General features: G+C 34.8%; 1 protein-coding gene across 4 annotated transcripts in view; it reads left to right on the plus strand.

Moving 5' to 3' along the window:
• NCK2 (NCK adaptor protein 2) overlaps positions 1-17,890 on the plus strand; it is a 75,146-nt gene extending 57,256 nt beyond the window's left edge. For all 4 annotated transcript variants that reach the window (XM_034419622.3, XM_034419612.3, XM_034419603.3 and 1 more), the window contains 2 exons: positions 4,993-5,714; positions 16,484-17,890. In XM_034419622.3, the coding sequence (XP_034275513.1) occupies positions 4,993-5,714; positions 16,484-16,678 (917 nt within the window). In that variant the 3' untranslated portion in view covers positions 16,679-17,890. The remainder of the gene's footprint in view (positions 1-4,992; positions 5,715-16,483) is intronic.
• Positions 17,891-21,408: the final 3,518 nt, after the last annotated feature.

Raw genomic sequence — 21,408 nt, forward strand, 5'->3', positions numbered from 1 at the left:
CTCAAAGATTAATGAGGAAAAATAAAGTCATACTGAATGTTAGTGAGAGAAACATTCTCTGTGGCTGTGGATTCGAAGGCCACCTAAATCTAAAATCAATTTTATTTTTAAGTATGAACAAGGAAAGTTGTGTTGCCTGAAACGAAGCTGACTCATAATTTAGACCCTCCTAGATTCATGGCTGTACTTGAACAGCAAATAGAGGCAATGGATAGAAAGAGTTTTGTGCAGTTACACCAGCTGTGGCAGTACACTTTTGTCATCTCATGGCTGAACTGCTATAATTTGCTTTATCTGGGGCTGGCCTTGAAGATCACCCAGTTGGTGCAATGTATTATGGGTATACCTAGATTTGCCCATGTAAACCACCACTGTGGGTGCTTAATTGACTGCCAGGCACAATTAAAAATGTAACTTGTCACATGGTGTCAGCCACACTGGGTGGACCAGATTAGAAAAGCAACTCTACAATTGTACTTTATTTAGACTGACTATAATAATTATAGTTTGATCGTGCTTTACAACTCCTGCTTATAATCCAATGAATCAGGGGCTCATTTGCCTCAGCTGCTTCCAAATATTACCTCCCTTCCCAAGACTTAAGAAATGTTTAGTATTTTTTACCTATGTAGGATTTTTGCCAAGGTCATCTACATTACACTCTACACATGAATATATTTGAGACCACCTGCTCTGACCTGAGTTTATACATTCACTAGGAGTTAGGACTTGCTAAGGGTTCCTTCTACTAAATTATTGCAATTACAGACACTTCATTGCTGAATTTTTCTCAGTGTTGCCTACCTGTGAGCCAGCTTCCCATGATATCTGACCTGCTTCTTCCTCACCGAGCATTCAAAGAGCTTAGTGGCATGATTTTTTTTTAATATTTATTTTGTTTGATGCAAGTTACTCAGAACCATTTGGAGAAGAGCAGCATTCAAACTTAAGCATGTTAGTACATAAATAGATTAAAAGAAAGAAGATGCCAGGCAAAGGTTTTCTGGTTAGAGTATCTACAGTTAGCCTTATTACCGAAAAAGGACACGCTCTGCTAAATGCAATTATTAAAAGAAACCAATTAAGGCAAATCTTGCTTCACTCCTACTTTGGCATAAACTGACAAAACTGGATCACAAAGTAGCCAAAATTAGAAACTTGATCTTCAATGTAACAGAGGGTTTCCCCGCATCCCACCCCACCCCTTTAAAGCAAGGTTTCTCAACCTTGGCAACTTTAATGTATGTGGACTTCCCTAGAATTCCCCTGCCAGCAGCTTTAAAGCTTTTAAAAAACAATTCAGGATACTGAATTTTTGCATTTTCTCATGCACACCTGCTCAAAGTTTGATATCCTTTGAAAAAACTCTGTAACCTAGAGGTGACCCAAAGAAGTAAAATGAAGTACAAGATAGATCTATATAGATGGCAAACACATGCAAAAGCTTAGTGAAGTCTGGCTTTTTACATTATTTTGCTACACACTTAGTAATTAGAAAATAGCCCATAAATCACAGCAATAGATATGATCAAAATACAATGAATGAAAAGTTCAGATTTACTCTAATGTTCTTCATGTAAATTGCAATAGATTACATTTCTATTTTTGGCTCAGTCATCCCCTCAGAGAGGAGGTTCATAGTAGAGGGGGTTTGGGGGTTTAAGCAGGGCATCTGACTCTTGAATCCTGGCTTATTTCAGATACCATTGTCTTGCTGCATTTACCTGTTCCTAATCTGATTAAACATTTTTATTCTTTTGAATAAATAAGAAATGTAGCCCATGTTCGCATACATCCTATGGATTAGCTGTTATTTAAGATTTACTTCTATTTTTAATTGCACTAGATTATTGATGCCAGATAAGTGTTTTCTAAGTATTTGGAAATCTCATCTTCCACGCAGATGGAAAATGATTTAAGGAAGAATAAGGAACTAACATGTCCTGAACCTTAGACTTGTGTTTTTGCAATTTCTCAGTAGTAAAATATTTAGAGTTAATATCTCTAGTTTTTGTATTCACTACATAGATGCACAACTATTATTTAGAGACAGAGTGGAACTTTTCAGGATAGCCCAGTTACAGTCAGTTTGTCCTGGAGCTTTCTATTTTGGAAAGAGTAGAAGTACTGTTTTCCTGTAATTGTATCACTGTGTATAATAGCTATGCTAGGAAAGTATTCCATTGAATATTAAGTACAGAAAACTGGAAAATTTAGAATATATCATATTGGAAATCATTAAATTATTCCTTACTAAGGGGGGGGGTGATTCCTGAATTTTGCAATCATATCAGTACAATCATATTTTTCCTTTTGTTGCAACAACTTCCATTTTGTCTCACAGGCTTCTCTTGGTGAAATTTAGGAAAATGATGTCAGAACAAGTAGTCCTCAATTAACAACGGTAATTGGAAATGGAATGCCAACACTAAGCAACACTGTCATAGAATGCAACGTCACACCAGAAATCCTGCCACTTCTAGTTGCAGTGGTTAAGCAAATCATTGCAGGTTATTAAGTGAGGATGTCATGTTGTCCCCATTTGTGATTTCGTGCCAGCTTCCCCACTGACCTTTCTTATAGGAAGCCAGCAACACAGATTGCAAATGGCAATCGCGTGATTATAGGGATGCTGTGACTCTTGTAAACCCAAGGACCAGTTGTAAGAACTGCTCATTTAGCACCATCTAAATTTGAGCCGTCACTGTATGAGTAGTTATTAAACAAAGAACTACCTGTTATGCACTGTAAATGAGCATTTGGCATTTTGATGTGTAATTAAGAAATAACATAATTGAATCAAATAGATATGTGAGGGCACACTGTTTAAGGAAGGATTTGTTTTTAAAAAAGACATCAGTACTGCAGTGTTATAAATGTATATGTGTATGTATTTTTCTTGAACATTTTGTGAGTTGCCTTGCATAAACAAATTACTTACTTCTTTTATGCTAGACAGATTATCCTATGTGTTCTCTTAAAGTTGAAGGTAAAAATATAAAGTTGAGATTCAAACAACTGATCATTATAGTTAAAACAGCATGTGTTAATTTCAGAGAGGTGACACATTTATTTATTTTTGTGTTTATTTATTTATTTATTTAGCCATCCATCTCACTGCAAAGCAACTATATATATATATATATATATATATATATATATATATATATATATATATATATATATATATATATATATATGTATATATATGTGTGTGTGTGTGTGTATATATATATATATATATATATATATATATATATATATATATATATATATATATATATATATATATATATATATATATATATATATATATATATATATATATATATATATGTCTTTGGTTATTCGGGTCTTCTCCCACGTAAAATTGGAAGTGTCTTGGTGACGTTTCGACGAAGTCTCATTCGTCATCTTCAGGCTGGTGTTCTCGGCTTCGTGCTCCTGGAAGCACGAAGCCGAGAACACCAGCCTGAAGATGACGAATGAGACTTCGTCGAAACGTCGCCAAGACACTTCCAATTTTACGTGGGAGAAGACCCGAATAACCAAAGACCTACATACAAACACCCGCGAAAACCTGAGAAAACATATATATATATATATATATATATGTCAACTCAAGATGGCAGACATACCTAATACTCTTGTTAATTGCTAATACTCAAAGTTACAATGGGTTGGACTTCCTTAAACCAGGCTGTTCAGAGATTGAAATACTTCTGAAATGATTGAAATGCCTGGTTTTGACCTTGAAATGAGCAGTGTTGTAGGATTGAGAAGTAAGGATTTCTTTGATGTGCTAAATAATCATATTAAATCTTTATATAAATGGGACATAATTAACATAAATGATACAAATTGTATTCCTGTTCCTGCAACAGATCATTTAATCATAGTAGTAATTATTTTTAAAAAGTTGCCCATTCTGTAGTTCTCATGGCTTGTTTACACATTGCCAGGTTGAACAAGTTCAATATTTTTGTCAAAATTGATCTTCTGAAAAAGATATTGGGAACTGTACAACTAAGGTAGTCCTTGACTTACAACAGTGCATTTAATGACTGTTCAAAGATACAACAGCACTGAAAAAAGTGACTTACTATATTATCATTTTTCACACTTATGACTGTTGCAACGTTTCCATGGTTACATGATTTACATTTGAATGCTTGACAACTGACTCATATTTATGACAGTTGCAGTGTCCTGGGGTCATGTTTTTTTTATGACCTTTTACTACCTTCTGACCAACAACGCCAATGGGGATGCCAGATTCACTTAACGGTGTTATTAATTTAACAACTGCAATGATTCATTTAACAAATGTGGCAAGAAAAGTCAAAATGGAGCAAACCTCACTTAACAAATTTTTAGCTAAGCAACATAATGTGTTGCTTGACCAACATATGGTCAAGTATGGTCATAAGTCGAAGTCTACCTACATAATTTTACCATCAAAATTCCACCAAAAATATGCAAAAATAATTGTAGTGTGTGCACACCATTCTGAAGAAGGTTTTTTGTTGTTGCATTATAATGGACTGAATAGTGGATTTTGCATATCATTGAGCTTACATTTGGTTAATTAGTTGTTGCTGTTTTTATATTTGCTACAACTACATGTAAAGACTGGCTGATATCATTTTAAGAGATTTTATTCACACAATGCAGTCTGAAGTGTGGCTGGTTATAAAAATAGTATTTCCTTTATTATTTGCCCACAGTATTTTGTGTCTATTAAATCTCTAGTGGTTTTAGAAAAAAATGCCCTTAAAGGTCACATCAAAGCTTCACTTAGCAGTTACTTTTCTAGGATAAAAAGACTTTCTTAAAAAGTAAAAATGTTGAACTATTTTTCTATTGGCATACTTTGTTCTTCAGTGTCTTAGTTCTTTTCCTTGACCCTCAGATTGAGATATTTTCCCATTCTGAATCAGATGAACATATTCTTAATATGTGTTTAAAATGTTTTTGTTTTATTTTTGACAGGTTTGGGTAAAACCAAACGGAAGACAAGTGCTAGAGACGCCTCTCCAACTCCTAGTACTGATGCAGAATACCCATCAAATGGTAGCAGTGCTGATAGGATTTATGATCTGAACATCCCTGCCTATGTGAAGTTTGCCTACGTGGCCGAGAGGGAGGATGAACTATCTCTTGTTAAAGGATCTCGAGTGATTGTTATGGAAAAATGCAGCGATGGCTGGTGGAGAGGGAGCTACAACGGACATATTGGCTGGTTTCCTTCAAACTATGTAGTTGAAGAAGTTGAGGAAGCGACTGCTGATTCACCAAGTTTTCTAAGTTTGAGAAAAGGGGCATCCATGAGTAATGGCCAAGCCATGAAAATACTTCACATTGTCCAGACATTGTATCCATTCAGTTCTGTCACTGAAGAAGAGCTCAATTTTGAAAAAGGTGAAACTATGGAAGTGATAGAGAAACCAGAAAATGACCCAGAATGGTGGAAATGTAAAAATTCTCGCGGGCAAATTGGTCTTGTTCCCAAAAACTATGTAGTAATCTTAAGTGATGGTCCTACCATTAATGCTTCCCACCCTCCTCAGATAAGCTACACAGGGCCCTCTTCTACAGGACGGTTTGCAGGAAAAGAATGGTATTATGGGAACGTTACTCGACATCAGGCAGAATGTGCTCTGAATGAAAGGGGATCAGAAGGCGACTTCCTTGTCAGAGACAGTGAATCTTCAGTAAGTAGCTATCATTTCAAAATTTTATTTATTTATTTATAAAATTTATTGGCTGACGATCTTACCACAGGGTAACACTGAGCGGCTTACAATCATATAAATTCAAAATGTTGTGATGCATTATGCAGAATAAATGAAGTAGCAGATTATAGCTTTGCCTTGCTGTATGAATCAAGTGGAGTTCTTCAAAGTGATTATTCATCTGTCGTGTACTACAGTTCTCCTTTCATTAATTGAAAAATTATATAGGGCAAAATGAAATATAAGTATGGTATACCATTGCTGTGCTCTGGTTTTAAATTTTTTCAGGTATATAGTTTTCAATTGGATTTTCTCATAACAAATTTAAACACATAAGCAAATGTTAGAAAAAGTTAGTTTAATAGATTGAAGTTTCAAGGTGTGTGGTAATTGTATTTGAATTCTCTGCTTTATTAATCCTGCCTATATGAACTTCCAAAGGGTGTGCATTCAGCTTCTGTACAAGCTCAACTCAGCAAAATTTTAGCTAACCTGTTTTTCTTTTGCGTCCACTTAGATATTTGCTTTTTCTGCTTCTGACTGTTTTGTATATGGAATTGTCAACAAGTTCCAAAGAACAGCCATTTTGGTCCATTTTACCAAAAGATTTGAAAACTATGTTTGAGAAGAATATTGCTGAAATCTAACCGCATAGCATTGCAGCTAAAGAATCCTATACTACTTTAAAGATTGACTACATTTATTATAGCAGCAGATGTAATTGGATACAGTTGAATAATTTCCAGATCTTTTTAGATGGGCTTTCTCTCTTGCCACTTCCTGTGGGTTTCACAATACAGCTTTCTAGAGCTTCCACCTCAAGATGGACTTCAGTAATACTGAAACATTTACAGTTAGACCATGGTTAAATCTCTACACCTTTTCTTTTTCACTATTTTTAAATGTTTCATACATTGTACTAGCTTTGTTTCAAAAATTGATTTTTAGATTATACATTATAGAGATATACATTCTATTTGTTAAGCAGAGTTGATTTACAAAGTACATGCAAAGGGTTTGTTGGTTTTGATTTAAAATTCATGATTGTTTGGTCTGTGACTCTAGTACAGCCTTAACTAGGAATAATAAATAAGTTCTAGTAAACATGGTGGAACAGTTTTGAATTTAAAAATTTGAATTTCAGTTTTAATTGAGCAATGAATACCATTATTCATTTAGTTGTGCCACATAGTCAGTAAAATGATCAACAGCCTAATTTGAATGCCAGTTGTCATTGAGGATTTCATTATGTGAAGATGTTGTAGATATCTAGAGCTGCACCTGGTGAAGTTTTATTGCCTTTCCTTCAGAGGATTGTGCATTATAAGTAGTCTTCATTTAGCGACCACAAATGGGTCTGGCAACTTGTTTGCTCAGCAAAACAGTAACTAAGTAAAATTGTAATTGTGCTTATGATCTTACTTCAGCTTTCTTTTCCTTTGCTTAACAGACCTGGGAAGGTCATAAATATAAGGATTGGTTGTAAAGTTAATTTTTTATCACCATCGTAATTGAATGAATTGATCACTAACGAGGATTGCTAAAAGACGACTACCTGTATTTTAAAAGACAATTCCAAACAATAGTTAGGGCTGCACTAATGGGTGGTGAAGAAAAAAATTGGAATGATGGTGCTTTATTGGATTGGGATGAAAAAAAATGTTCACTCTTACGTATGAAATAGGCAATAGCATTATTCTCTTTTTTTTTTGTATGATAAGGATGATACATGAATTCTGGCTTAAAGCCATCTGATAAGTCGCCAGGAAGCAGAAAGAATGTATTTGTACATCTGATACTGTAACAAACAAATATTGGAGAATATTTTTGCATTGTTATACAGATAGTCTTTGACTTACAACAGCTCATTTAGTGACTGATTGAAGAAGTTACAACGGCACTCAAAAAAGTGACTTATTACCATTTTTCATACTTATGACCATTGTAGCATCCCTATGGTCAAGTGATTTAAATTCTGATGCTTGACAGCTGACTCACATTTATGACGGGATCATGTGAACACCTTTTGCAAACTTCTGACAAGCAAAGTCAATGGGGAAACCAGATTCACTTAACAACGGTGTTACTAATTTAACTACTGTACTGATTCAGTTAACAAATGGGGCAAGAAAAGTTGTAAAATGGGACAAAACTCACTTAACAAATTCTAACTTAGCAACATAAATTTTGAGCTCAATTGTGATCATAAGTTGAGGACTACCTGTATTTGATTTATATTTTAGGCCTTGGATCAGTTCCTTGAAAAATTATGAATAACATAAAATAAAAGAATTCTCTTTGCTAATTCTTTGACATATTCTTTGAATATGGAATGAGAAGTGCTCATAGGGAATTTCAGTCCCATCAGCTGGCACCTCCTTAGAACTGATAATTAATTATGAGACCATTTTATCTCATCTGAAGTTTGAGCACAGAAAGACAATGGTGATTTCAATATTCGCTTTACAAGAACTTTTTGAGTTTCAGAAATAGCACACAGATTATTATATACTCATCATGACTTTTCATTGGCCTTTGCTGACTCATAGTGTTCTTTGTACTTTTAAGCTGAAGAGCAACACAAGTTTTCCCTTGTGATCTTTTTGAATAAGTTTAGGACAATTCAAGACTCTAATGCCTTTGGGCAAGTAGCGTTATGCACTTTTTAAAAGATGTCCTGCTGTGCTAGAAGAAGAGCACTTCGTGAACTACCCTAAATAAAAATCAAATCCAATATTTATATTCAATTTATGAATTATAGAATTCAAGACATAGTATGCTCCATGGGCTAGAACAAATAGAAAGTATAACTATTAATCATCATCAAAGAAAAGGGGAAAAAGCCAAGAGACTATTCTTTCTGTTTTACATATATTCAAATGATAATTATTTTGACAGGAATAAATCATTGATTGGTGAATTTAATTGCACCCTACTGAGTGGAAGCCTTCCTGAATCTGGTGTCCTTAAATTCATTGATCTTAAAAATTGCCAGAATTTTCATCCAGCATACTACTAATTTGGTGATATGTATTATTGACAAGACAAAGGAAATTATTGAGGTTGTTATTTGAGAAATGTTATGAGGATGATAGCTATGTGCAAAGCAAATGACCCAAATAAGTCTATCTCGGCATTCTGTCCTACTATCGCAGCACCATTGAGAGTGTCCTGACATTCAGCATTCTTGCATGGTATGGGAGCAGCTATGTAGCGGACAAAAAATCTCTACAGAGAACCATTAAAACTGCCCAGAATATCATCAGACTCCAGCTACCAGCCCTCGACGACATTTTCGAATCTCGCTGTTTGAGAATTGTGGTGGGTGGGAGTGTGTTTGGGGATTATTATGTGTGTTGGACCTGGTCTTTGGGTGTTAAGTGAATTTCGTTGTATGGGTATACTGTGTATACACGTACAATGACAATAAAGTTATTTATTTTATTTATTTAAATTACAGAATAATTGATTGAAGATTTATTTCTACATTGCTGTAGCATATAGATGGAGGAGGAGGATAGAATGGGTTTCTACAGGATCTTTATGAACTTTGATTCTGGCATGATTTTTCCTTTATATCAGAAGGTTATAGACACAAGCGGGCTTGATAGTTGGAATTGATTATTACAGTTTATCTCCAATATTTTAGGTTTTCCCAAAATACATTACAGTGCATGAATTATGTCTAAAATTATATTGGTAATACGATCCTTTTTTCCCTTTTCTTACTTTTAATAAGATTTTCATTCTTTTCAGTATGCTCCAAGATGTGTTTTAGTTTTCAGTTAGGAATATTGTGCCTGGGATAAACTTCATTATCTATAATGTTCCAAAATATGTGTTAAAAATATCCAAAATTAACCCATAGAAAAGTACGAATTGAAAGATAATTAAATATTGAAATGGGGGAGGGAAAACAGCATGGTGTGTCACTAAGTAGTTATTATTACAGTTCTCTATGATGATTAGAGGATAGAAGCCTAGGTTTGTTAGGCCTTGCAAAGAAAGTAGGTTTCTTGCATAAGAGAATGCTGTAATACAAGTAGTCTTCCACTTACAACCACAATTGAGCCCAACATTTCTGTTGTTAAATGAGGCATTTGTTGTGACAGTTGTTAAATGAATCATTGCAGTTGATGAGTTAGTAACATGGTTGTCAAGTGAATCTGGGTTCCCCATTGATTTTGTTTGTCAGAAGGTTGCAAAAGTTGATCACATAACCCTGGGATACAGCAAGGGTCTTTAAGTATGAGTCAGTTGTCAAGCGTCTGAATTTTGATCACCTGATCATGGGGATGCTACAAAGATCATATGTGTGAAAAACGGTCATAAATCAGTTTTTTTCAGTACCATTGTAATTTTGAACTAAACCAGTCACTAAATGAACTGTTATAAGTCGAGAGCTACCTATAATCGTACTGTATTAAACAGGAGGTTTGAGACTGGCATTCCTGGGTCAATCCAGCTAATGGTTTTATTAGGTTATCACCTGTAGGTGTTAATTTTGATTAGCTATCTGTATATGATGAAACAATTGACCACAGAGGGAAGAGGATTTGTTTAGGAATGAAAGGCAATATAACAGGTAGAGTGAAAGGAAGAATAGAGTAGACATTTCCTAATTTAGGGCTACCTCACCTGTATCACAACAACAGTAATATTGATAAAAAGTAAGCTATTTCCCCAAATTATATACTTCCTGGAAGTATAAAACATCACACTGTGTTGTAAAATAACATGTTCATGAACATCATTTTTATCTCCACTGCCTGATTACTAAGGGTGTAGAGGTTTAATTGTTTTCATGTCACCTGATTTAAATTGTTAATTTTCCAGCAAAGATCCAAAAGTATGGAAACTTGGAAATTTTGAGCGCATTTTGAGTCATAACTATTTAGTACAGAACTAAAGATGGAAAAAAAACATTTCTTTTTACAGATTTTTTTTTTTATTTTGAACCTTTACAAAGGCTGGTTTTGTATTTGTCATGGTGACTGACACTGATCAGCTATGCATTAGAGTTTGACCCATAGCAAGTAACTAGTTCAGATGTGCCCTTAAAGTAGCTGTCACGATTGCATGCAGCTCCACTAGTCTTAAGCCTGGGAAATATTGTTTGCAAACCATCCAGCTGTAGCAACTATGTCCAGTGGGAAAAGTCACAGAAATATCTGCCAAGAGCTGAAAACCCAAAAGGCAAACAGATGCAAACTATAAAAATAAACACTCTTGAAATGAGTTCAGCGGAAGACAGCAGGGAATAGTTTGAAACTGACTTTAACCTCCACACACTGTAGTGTGCATAACATGCCAAGATGAAGTCTTAAGGTTTTATTAATTAAATATTCACAACAGGAAGAAGTCAAGAATACATTCAGTGACATGCGTTTTTTTCCCCAATTTCCTGTTGTTACTTAAAATATTTGCCCATTGTGAGGAGAAAGGTGGGAGCCTAGACCTCTCCTTTCCTTTCTGCAGAAGGAAAATTGTCAGAGCCTCTTGTTCAGTAGCGCTTCTCTGAAAAGAAGTAAAGATTTTTCCCCTCATCCTCTTCCGCCCTTTTTAAGTATAATGCCACAAAAACAAGGTCTTTGTTATTTGGTGGAAGGAAAAATTATAGGCATATGCATTTGAAATGTAAATATGAGAGTTTGATTTGAAAAGCGATTATTAATATTCATTTTTCAGGAGAAATATCTTTGACAGAAACATTTTTTTATGTCTGCTTTGCAACTAATGAGTCAGATAGCTGCATAGGCCTTGTTCAGCACATTGCTTTGATTTTTCCTTCTCTGGATTAGCTGTCACTAGTATAGAAATCAATCTTAACCACTATACTTTGTTTTCTGTGGCTGTCATAATGCTCACTTTGTCCATTGAGGGGGAATTCTACTTCAAATTTTAAAGTAATTGAAATCATTGCTTTGAATTGGCAGGATTAGAGCAGTGCACAAAGGAAATAATGTATTTAATCTTCCATCAGTACCAGTAAGTTTAGTTTATCTCCCACATTCTTTCCTTACCAATGACTCCTTTATTTCAACAAATGTTAATAGTACAGATATATCAGAACAATGTTCCAATAGCCAGGGAAACAGGTTTTCATACCTAGATTCAGTTTCTGTTTCCCAATTTGGAGTTTTCCAATAGTGACATAATGGTAAAATTTAAATGTAAAGGCATTTCATATTTTCTCAGTGAAATAAACAAACCTTGAACATTCTTGAACATTTGTCTCAGACATTCAGTTCTGAATCTGATGTTTTTCCTCTTTTTTTGTTTTTGTTTTTGTATCTTTTAAAGCAGTAGTCCCCAACCTTTCCGACTCTGTGAACTGGCGGCGGGGGAGGGAGAGGGGATGGTTTTGCATGCATGCCCGCCACTTGTGCGGCCCAGTTCCCAATGGGCTGTGGCCCGGTATTGAACTGCAGACCAGAGGTTGGGGACCCCTGTTTTAAAGTACAAGTGCTCTGTTTTAAAGTACAAGTACTCTATAGCAAATAGAGTTTTTAGTATTACAAATTCTTGCTCCCATAATTTTTCTTGGCAATAGTTCCTGCATAATATGGAGAATGAGCAATAAGTTTGCTGTTGGTAGAAAATGTGGGCAAATAAATTAATTTTAGAAATAAATGTGTCTTCTACAATTAGATAGTCCAAAGTATTGGCATAATCAGTTTGCCTGAATAGCATAATGTAAAATAAGCTTTATTCAACATAATTTCTAATAAATTTTAGGTCATTGTTTTGTTCTGTTTTTTTTCAGCTGAGAGCCATATATGGCTTTCTACCTCTGAATATAAGCATGCAGAAAAGGAATAAATTCAGGGTAAAAGCAAACAAGGGTTTCAGGAAATAGGAATTACTGCAGATACTGCCTCTGGGTTAGATCATAACAAGATTCATCCATCAGATCATTCTAAGCTCTTTAAAATATCAAAGTAGAAAAACATACTTCAGTTCTGAAAACCCCTACATCAGTGTGAACACAGTACGTGTTTACAAGACTTAAAAGGAAAAAAAAAAGCTGCATAATTTTGTATCAATTACAGCTTTTGTACGTGCTTCACAGATAGCCATGAGAGAACTTGAATTTACCTAACCCTTTAACAAAGAACTTACCTAATCAGGGGTGAAATGCTCCCAGTTCGGACCGGATCGCCCGATCTGGTAGCGATGGCGGAGGGTGGTTCAGAGAACCGGTAGCAAAAATCCCTGTGGCCCTCCCCCACCATAGGCTTTTTTTTTTTACTTTTAAAAGCATTTTTTCTACAACTTCTTCGCCGAAAAATGCTTTTAAAAGTAAAAAAAAAAGCCTCTGACGATCAAGCAACTCAGCTGGGATTGTCAGAGAGACTTTCAAAGCATTTTTTTCTGCAACCTCTTCCGGGGAAGAGGTGGTTAAAAAAATACTTTGAAAAGGTTCTCTGACGATCAGGCAATACAGTTGGGATCGTAGAGCCTTTTCAAAGCATTTTTTAAACCACCTCTTTCCCAGAAGAGGTTGCAGAAAAAAATGCTTTAAAAGTCTCTCTGACGATCCCAGCTGAGTTGCCTGTCAGAGAGACTTTTCAAAGCATTTTTTTAAAACGATCAGGCAACTCAGCTGGGATCATCAGAGTGACTTTTAAAGCATTTTTTTCTGCAACCTCTTCAGCGGAAGAGGTGGTTAAAAAAATGCTTTGAAAAGGCTCTGACGATCCCAGCTGTGTTCCTGATTGGCAGAGGCTTTTCAAAGCATTTTTTTGCATTTGCAGAAAAAATGCTTTGAAAAGATAAAATAAAAAAAAAGTTGGCCACGCCCACCCAGTCACATTACCCCTCCCCAAGCCACACCTACAGAACCGGTAGTAACAAATTTTACATTTCACCCCTGTACCTAATCCTTTAGCAAAGGAGCTACTGGCAACCTGTAAAGGTAGTCCTCAATTTACAACTGGTTGCTTAATGACTGTTTGAAGTTATGACAGACCTCCCTGGCAGTACTTACGAGGCAATTGTGAAATTCCGACCAGTGGGGTCCCAATGATCACATGACTGCATTTCTGGCACTTAGCAACTGGTCCAAATTTACTGCCATTTGCATCATCCTGTGTTTTACGATGTTTTATCAAAAAAACAGCATTTACTTCTGGTTTTCAGGAAAACTAGTGCACCTAATGACTGTTGAGGTTGCTTTTTAAAAGATAGCAAACCAGGTCGGTCACGTGGGCGACTTGTTTTATGACTGTCACGACTTATTCCATTATGCTCCTTATGGACATAAGTCTCTCGCCCTTTAATTCCAGAGAAGTGGAAACTAGAGAACATGTCTTTCTTCGTTGCTCCTTTTATGGAGACATCAAAATGAAATTCACACTACCTCTGATTAGTAGATATCCTAGTCACCCAGATTCGGTGTATGGCCAGATAGTACTCATAGATAAAGCATGTCCGTCAGACTTTGATGGGCCAATCTCCCGCAATGCATTCTTTGTAACTACCATTCATTTAAAATTTAGATATTGTTACTTTGTTGATATTAATAGTTTTAGATACCATTGTTGTCATATATGCTATAATTTTAATATTTACATTGTAATTTAATATAGGCTGTCTTGGATCTCACTTATGGATGTTAGATTGTTTTACAAATGTATTTTAATTCTGCCTTAAACTTTATTTTGTTTATTATCTGCATTGATCTATCACAGTAACTTGGATGAATTAAATTATGGTGGTAAATTGAGGACTTCCTGTATTTAGTTTACAAATGAATCATTTGTACCAGTTTTGTTATTTAAACATGTAGCCTAGCTCCTGCACTAGGAGCTCCTGAACTAGGTAAATAGCTAAAAGGAGATAAATGATTCACTACACAAAATTGGGAAATGAAAAATATTTTTGAAGCAAATCATTTTAAAGTGAAACAAGCAAACTATTGTCAGTAGAAAATCATCGCAGTCAGAGGCTAAATGAAAAAAGAGGCTAAATGAACTGGAAGCAGAGTTAAATAAGGAAATTGATTGGTGGACCTTTTCACAGATACAATCCAAACACAAGGAATATATTAAAAAGTATCAAATATGTAAAGAGAAACAGGAATTATATACCATCATATTAGACTCTGGAGAGAAACTAATCAGTAAAATTTACAAATTTCTGTTAAGGTATAAGATGGAGGAGGAAATAGTCAAACACACAGTGATTAAATGGATGCAGAATTTCAAACACTCAATAGAATTAGATAAATGGGAAGAATTTTGGCAAATGAATACAAAAACAATTCAGGCCTACAAGGAAAACCAGCTAAAGATGTTTTATAGGTGACATATGTCACCAACAAGATTGGCTAAAATAAACCAAAAAAACAGTTCAGCGTGTTGGAAATGCAAGAATCCACAAGCCACTTTCTATCAGCTATGGTGGACGTGCCCACGACAAAGAAATTCTGGTCCATCATCAAGAAATGGTTAGAACAAATTACTAAATTACAAATAGATAAGAAACCTGAAACTTTTCTACTAGGAATTTTTACAAAATCTTATCCCAAAGAAATAAAATATCTGCTTAACGGCGGCAAGGATAATATATGCTAGCAATTGGAAATCGGAAAAAATCCCGTCGGAAGAAGATATAATAGATAAGATAACACAATGTGCGGAAATGGATAGGTTGACAAAAGAATTAAAGGAAAAAGAAGACACTGAATTTTATAAAGTTTGGAATAAATGGTATTGGAATAGGGTTGCTATGGAAGAAATATAATTAGAAATCAGATAGAATAAAAGTATAGCTGTGCATGTAACCACCCCCTTATGGGCGGTAAAACATTTAGAGAGAAATTCAGAAAGTGAAGGTAATATACAGAACAAAAAAAGAAGTCTTAGAGAGCAGAAGAGAGGACAGGGTAAAGAGGTAAAAAGGAATCAGTGAGTTAAGATTTATGGGAATATGTATAACTGTAATTGGATACATCACTACGAAACAAGATGCTTCAAATGATTGAATATATATAACTGTTTTATTGTATAATGTATTTTTTGTTGTGCTTTGTTATATATGTTTTGTGTGTGTTTTATTTGTTAATAAAGTTTATATTTTAAAATTAAAAAAAAAAGAAATAAGAGGCTAAATGAAATATTGTCAGTAGAAAATCATCGCAGTCAGAGGCTAAATGAAATAACGGGAAGAAAAATCTGTGTGCTCAAGAATCTTTGCTGAGTGATTTTTTTCCCCTTTGCAAATAGCAAAAATGAGTTCATCGTTTGAAAACTTAGTTCTTATATAATGAGATAAGAGGAGCAGAGTTTTAAATATATTTTTAAACCAGTAATGTGGTATTGCACATATTTATCTTGGGCCATGTTAAATGTTGAATTGTTAAAACTTGTATTAGACACCCTTTAAGAAAAAATAAGAAAGGCCCTCTTGTGGTGAGGGAATTAAATGTAAAGCTAGCATAGTGACCTTATTTCTGCATTTGAATATTTACGTTTATTAAGTGTGCATAGAAGTTTTTCTCTAAATAGTTGGAGACCTTTGGTTTAAATCAGTAATATTTTGGTAAATAGATTGATTTATATTAGTCTATGATGTTACTAAGATACTTTCACTGGATTAGCCACTCTGCCATTGATGATAGTAATACACATTTTAAAATACTTAATCCTTAGTGTATGTGGGGACGGAGATAATTTCTCTTGTAACAGACTTTAAATCCCATGTTGTGCACTCTCTAAACATTTGTCTTTCCTTTCTCTCTGCAGCCCAGTGACTTTTCAGTATCTCTAAAGGCTTCAGGGAAGAACAAACATTTCAAGGTGCAGCTGGTGGACAATGTCTATTGCATTGGGCAGCGTCGATTTAATACTATGGATGAGTTGGTGGAACACTACAAAAAGGCTCCTATCTTCACCAGTGAGCACGGGGAAAAGTTATATCTTGTCAAAGCACTTCAGTGACGTTGAAGATGGACTAGGCCTGCTGAGGTCTTTTGTAACTTAAAAGCCTTAGGTCCTCAATCACTTTTATAGAGCAGGGCACTCTGCACCAGACACAACTGTCAGTGAATGGTCTCTTTCTGAGTATTTGCTCTGTTGGTTATATTCTCTTTTCCTCTTGCTTTTCTCTACCCCCATTTTTGCCTATTAGTCTTTTTAAAAATTAAGTTGTTTTTGAATCCCCTCAGGTTGAAATTTTCACTTAGGTGGGCCATTGTAAACACTCGTTTTATTTCCTGGGTTCTTAACTCTTTCTATGTACGTTTACAGAGTTAATCCAGATAAAGGAGGGGTGTTCTTGAGTGAGAAACAGTGTTATCAGACGGCTCCTGATGGCAGAAATCATCATTGAGAGACTGGGCACAGTTGAATGCACTGAACCTGCAGCTAACTAAGTGAAATAATAGTAGACATAACGGTTGTGGCTGTGAGTTCTGTAGCTATTTTGCTTACCAAGTAATATATTTCTGAAATTCCTAGTTTCTAGAAGCATTCTTCCCACACTCTACTACAACTATTACATTGCTTCTTTGGCTCTTTGTGAAGAGTACACTAACTAAAGCATTTTGTAATAGTTCTTCTTAAACTACTACGGTATGATTGTAGTAAAGAAAACTATCTAGCGTATTTTGACATGTAATTTCAACCGAGATGTTTCATTGAAAGTTGATTACTTAGAGAATCATTGAATTGTAATGGTTGAATGTTTTGGTATCTACAACCAGATGTGCCATCCACATAATGCTTTCTCTTCTTGCCCTTCTGCTTGTTTGAATTAAACAGTTATGTATTTAATTCTTAAAGTAATATGTATCTGTAGCCGATTGACACTAATACAGAAGTTTAATAAACATAGCTAATTATGGGTGGGTGGGGCTTCCAGCACATACATACATAACATACATACATATTTACTTATAATATATATATATTTGCATAACAGAAAAAAATCAGGGTTTACAGAAGGTGGTGTGATTGGTAGTAAGACACACAGAATGTTATATGAAGAAAATGCGTTTCTTTTGTGTTTCTTTTAACCTTCTTATGGTTTTAAATATAGTATTGATGGCACATTCCTGAAAATATTAAAAAAAGGACCTTGTTGATCCTGAAAACTTGCATACCTCCCCCACCCCACTTTTTTGATATTGTAATAAAAAGGTATCATGTGAAGATGGAGTATTGAATTTATCCTTGGTAATGGCATTGACAGTGGTATCATTGTCAAATCAATGCAAAGATAGCATTTCCCCTTTACATAAATCTGGACAAATTAAGATATTTTATAGTTTTGCTTTGTTGAAATAGCATGGATATCATTAACAGTTAATTTTTAATGAACAATTTTTTTTTATTAAAAGATGTTACAAAGATTTTAAAAGCCACAGAAACATGGTAGAAGAAATAGAAAAAGAAAGATTATAATAGGGTAAAAAAAAAACCAAGGAAAATATCTGATTTCTTATTTTGCAGCAGTTACAAACCATCTCCACTGTCTCACATTGCATGTGAAAGATCCCTTCTTCCCATAAACAAACCTTTTTAATCAATGCTGACATCAGCAATTTGTTTTTGTCCATTTTCAGCAAAGGGTCTATAAAGGGTTTCCAATGTTTATAAAAATAGTTGTAGTTCCTTCCTTAATAAAACAAATCAATGCAGCTATCTCTGCAAACACAGCCATTTTCATAATACATTCCTCCATTATTGGTGTTTCTGTGGTCTTTCATCTTTGTGCATATAATAGCCTTCTGCAGTTACCTTGTATAAAACCATGTTCTGTCCCCCTTCCCCACACAGGCAAACACACAACCAGGCATGCCTGCCAAGTTTTTATTAAGCAATCAGACTAGAAACCCTTGCAGATAAGAGTTTTGGCATTAAACTGTGTAATGCCTGCCAAGTCAGTTTTCACTTACAGTAAGCAAGAGAGAGTTTATCCTCAGTCCGGTCCAGTAGCAAAAAGTAATCCATGAAGTTAGCCAAGGTCCAATCCAAATATGTACAAGCCAGATTCCAGGTAACTCAATGTGACTCTCAGGTTTTTAACTTTGACTGTCACAAACCAATTGTCCATGAGCCTTTTCAGTTGATTGTCCATAAGTTCTAATAAGAAAAGTTCCCAAAACACACTGCATCACTAAATGTATTTGTGTCCAACATATTTTTACTTCTTCATAACTCCATCATGCATGGTAAAATGTCCTTTCATGTTTTTCACATTTCCAAGAATGATTACAAGTAACTTTACACATTCTAGACCAGGGCTGTCAAACTCCCAGCCCATGGGCCGGATGTGTCACACACTGGCCACACCCATGCCCAGTTTAGCGAAGAGGGGGGAAGTTGTGATATGTCACATGACACTACTGTGACAACATGAGTTTGACACCCCTGTTCTAGACAATTTCTGTGGTGTCATATACCAACATTACATCATTTTTTAAAAAGTGTTCTTTTAAATTGTAAGACTGAATTTTAAATTTTTTAACCACATGGTCTTCCATTTTATCCATTTGATTATTATAAACAAAATATTTGGCTCATTTTATCATACATTTTTTAACTCACTATTTCAAAACTCAATAAAAGTTTATACATTTTAGCAATTAAGTGTTCACTATTTGTACATAACTCATTTTCAAATGGCATTTCATCACAGCCTGTCCCTGGTCCTTTTAAATATATATTAAATCTTTCTCTTTATTAGGCATATGAAACTATTGAAAGTTAAATTCCTCTATGATTAATTGTTCTCTTGATTTCTTCTTAAGCTTCCCCCATCTTCCTGTAATATCAAGTCTTCATACGTTTACCATTTGTTTTTATTCACTGTTTAAAATGCTTCTCACTCTGAGGCCAACAAAAGTATTTTATGGTATAGCTGGATTTGTATCTATTCCATATTTTTAGTATGACATTCGTATATAATTTTTATAATTTATAATACAATAACTTTACCATATTGTAAATAATCATGTCACCCAAACCTCAGACCATCTAAATCTAAAAATCTCTTTATTTCTTAATAACAGCCAATCCTTTATCCAAATCATAAAGCAGGCAAGAAAATACAATTTAAAATCAGATCATCTCACTCTTCCTTTTTTCCTTTGCATCTTGGAGAATCTTATATTTAACTCTTGGGGTTTTTTTGCCCTGTCATATAAATCTGGATATGTCTTTTTCCCCTGTTTAAATGGTAGATCAGTTCTCAAAACAATATTGTCTGAAGTAAAAAAAAAAACACCCTAGATCAGTGGTCCCCAACCTTTACAGCTTGGGGGCCCAGCTGGTGGGGGGGAGGGAAAAACTGGTGGGCCAGCCCGCACCTCGTGCAAGTTGAGCTCCGTGCATGTGTGCATGACAGCCCACTGCTTGCACAAGTCAAGATGTTCACAGATGCGCCAGCCAACCACTCACATGGCCTACTTATGAATAGGCCACAGCCAGATAGTGGGCCACAGTCCAGAGGTTGGGGACTCATTTTTATCATAGAAATTCTTCACAACAATGACAATTGTAATTTTCCCTATCTTAATAAATCCTTAATTTCAATCTATACTTCAACAGTTCTGTCTAATGTGTATGTATGTTAACCTATACAGTTAGTGTAGTATATAGTGTGACTGTAGTAGTATTATTTATCCTTTTTATTAACTTCTTTATTTCCCGCTTTTATTGGTATTATTATTATTCTCTCTGTTTCTTTGCAAGTACAATGAGTGCTTCTGTGCTGGAGACAAATTCCTTGTGTATCTTATCACACGGCCAATTAAAGAATTCGATTCAATTCAACATTTTAAATAACATATAATTTATGTTAGTTATAATAATACACAAATATGTTAATTTTTATCGATCTGAAAACCAGTTTTTACAAATATTTCTTTTTAATTTTCCATCTTCATATTCTTCGTCAGTGTTTTTCTTTTTCCTTATTTTAAATCCAGCCAGTACACAATTTTTTCTTAGTTTTTCCATTAATACATCTATCCCTTCTAAATGGTTCTCCAAAGTTAAAACCAAACCATTGGCAAATGCTCTTAGTTTATGAACTTCTTTTTAACTTTCATTCTAGCAATTCTCTCATCTTGTCCTACATCTCTGTCCAAAACTTCAAGAGCCAGAAAGAATGACAACAGAGAAAGTGGGCCTCCCTGCCTCATTCCTTTCTGTATTTCTCTATTTTATTAGGCCTTGATCAAGTCTCCATTCATTATTTTTTTTTGCCTTTTATGAAGTACAGTATATATTCATTTAACCCATGCAATAAAATTTTCTCCAAAATCAATCTTTCAAAATTATAAATAGAAAGGTCCAGTTTAAATTCTCAAAAAGTTTCTTTGTGTTAAGAAATATTAAGGCAGCTTGCTTTTCACTGTATTGCTCCAAATACTCTTAACACAGTGGTTCTCAACCTTCCTAATGCCGCGACCCTTTAATACAGTTCCTCATGTTGTGGTGACCCCCAACCATAAAATTATTCCTAAAACCATCGAAAACATGTGTTTTCCGATGGTCTTAGGCGACCCCTGTGAAAGAGTCATTCGACCCCCAAAGTGGTCGCGACCCACAGGTTGAGAACCACTGCTTTAACACATTAAGAACATTCCTAATGTTTCCTAGCAACGTCTGCATTGGTCTTCATGGATAAATTATTGTAAAACATTTTCAGCATTTAGGCTAAG

The sequence above is a fragment of the Pantherophis guttatus genome, chromosome 5 (assembly GCF_059756535.1).
Source record: "Pantherophis guttatus breed Tessera chromosome 5, ASM5975653v1, whole genome shotgun sequence".
NCBI classification, from domain to species: Eukaryota; Metazoa; Chordata; class Lepidosauria; order Squamata; family Colubridae; genus Pantherophis; species Pantherophis guttatus.